A 1,129-nucleotide genomic window follows, 5' to 3' on the forward strand; every position below is an offset into this window, starting at 1 on the left:
GAGGCCGAGCTGGAGGGGCTGCTGGCCCGGCACCGAGACCTCAAGGCCAACATGCGGGCACTGGAGCTAGCCCACCGGGAGCTGCAGGGCCGGTGAGTCTCCCCAGACCCCAGCCCCTCTCTCCCTGACGGAGCACTGGCCCCTGGTGCCCACCTCCACTGCTGGGCCTCACGGGGAGCGGGGAGCACGGGGCAGCGTTGTGCCCTGGGCCTTTGGCAGGGGCCTGTGCGGGGAGGTCCCGGCAGACCTCCAGCTTCAGGTAGTCCGGCTGCCTGCCTGCCCTGCCCCAGGTCCCTGCAGCCCTCTCAGCCTTTGTCCGTCCCAGGCACGAGCAGCTGCAGGCCCAGAAGGCCAACGTGGAAGCGCAGGAGCTGGCCCTCCTGGCAGAGCGCGAGCGCCTGATGCAGGACGGCCATCGGCAGCGGGGCCTGGAGGAGGAGCTGCGGAGGCTGCAAAGTGAGCACGACAGGTACCAGCCCTGGCGCAGCCCATCCCCTTGGGCCAGTTCTCAGTGTTGCCCTCTGAAGTGGGCTGGTGGTGAGTCAGTCACTGTCCCTGTGGGGTCCTGCTTTGCCTCTCCCTAGCACAGCCCTCTAGCCCTCAGGAGGCTGGGGGGCAAGTCTCCCCCCCCGCCCCCCCGAGTACCTCTCCTTGTCTCCACAGGGCACAGAAGCTGCTGGCAGAGATGTCCCGGGAGCGAGGGGAGCTGCAGGGTGAACGCGGGGAGCTGCGGGGCCGGCTGGCGCGGCTGGAGCTGGAGCGGGCGCAGCTGGAGATGCAGAGCCAGCGGCTGCGCGAGTCCAACCAGCAGCTGGACCTGAGCGCCTGCCGGCTGACCACACAGTGTGAGGTGTGATGGCGGTGGTGGCTGGAGTGGGGTTGGAGGGGGTTGGGGGCTGGGGACAGAGTGGAGGGCATGTAAGGGAGCTACCCTGAGCCCCATTGAACCCCCACCTGTCCTGCTGCCTGCCCCCAACAGCTGTTGACAGAGCTGCGGAGCGCCCAGGAAGAGGAGAACCGGCAGCTGCTGGCCGAGGTGCAGGCCCTGAGCCGGGAGAACCGGGAGCTCCTGGAGCGCAGCCTGGAGAGCCGGGACCACCTGCACCGAGAGCAGCGCGAGTACCTGTGA

At 69.2% G+C, this 1,129-nt stretch overlaps 1 protein-coding gene across 1 annotated transcript in view; it reads left to right on the forward strand.

The window, feature by feature from the left end:
• The window catches only part of CCDC88B (coiled-coil domain containing 88B), a 16,552-nt gene that overhangs the window by 12,121 nt on the left and 3,302 nt on the right, over positions 1 to 1,129 (forward strand). Inside the window, exons 21-24 of the mRNA XM_014538200.1 lie at positions 4 to 92; positions 326 to 469; positions 664 to 850; positions 980 to 1,125. Coding sequence (XP_014393686.1) covers positions 4 to 92; positions 326 to 469; positions 664 to 850; positions 980 to 1,125 — 566 coding nt within the window. The remainder of the gene's footprint in view (positions 1 to 3; positions 93 to 325; positions 470 to 663; positions 851 to 979; positions 1,126 to 1,129) is intronic.

The sequence above is a fragment of the Myotis brandtii genome, unplaced genomic scaffold (assembly GCF_000412655.1).
Source record: "Myotis brandtii unplaced genomic scaffold, ASM41265v1 scaffold187, whole genome shotgun sequence".
Taxonomy (NCBI): Eukaryota; Metazoa; Chordata; class Mammalia; order Chiroptera; family Vespertilionidae; genus Myotis; species Myotis brandtii.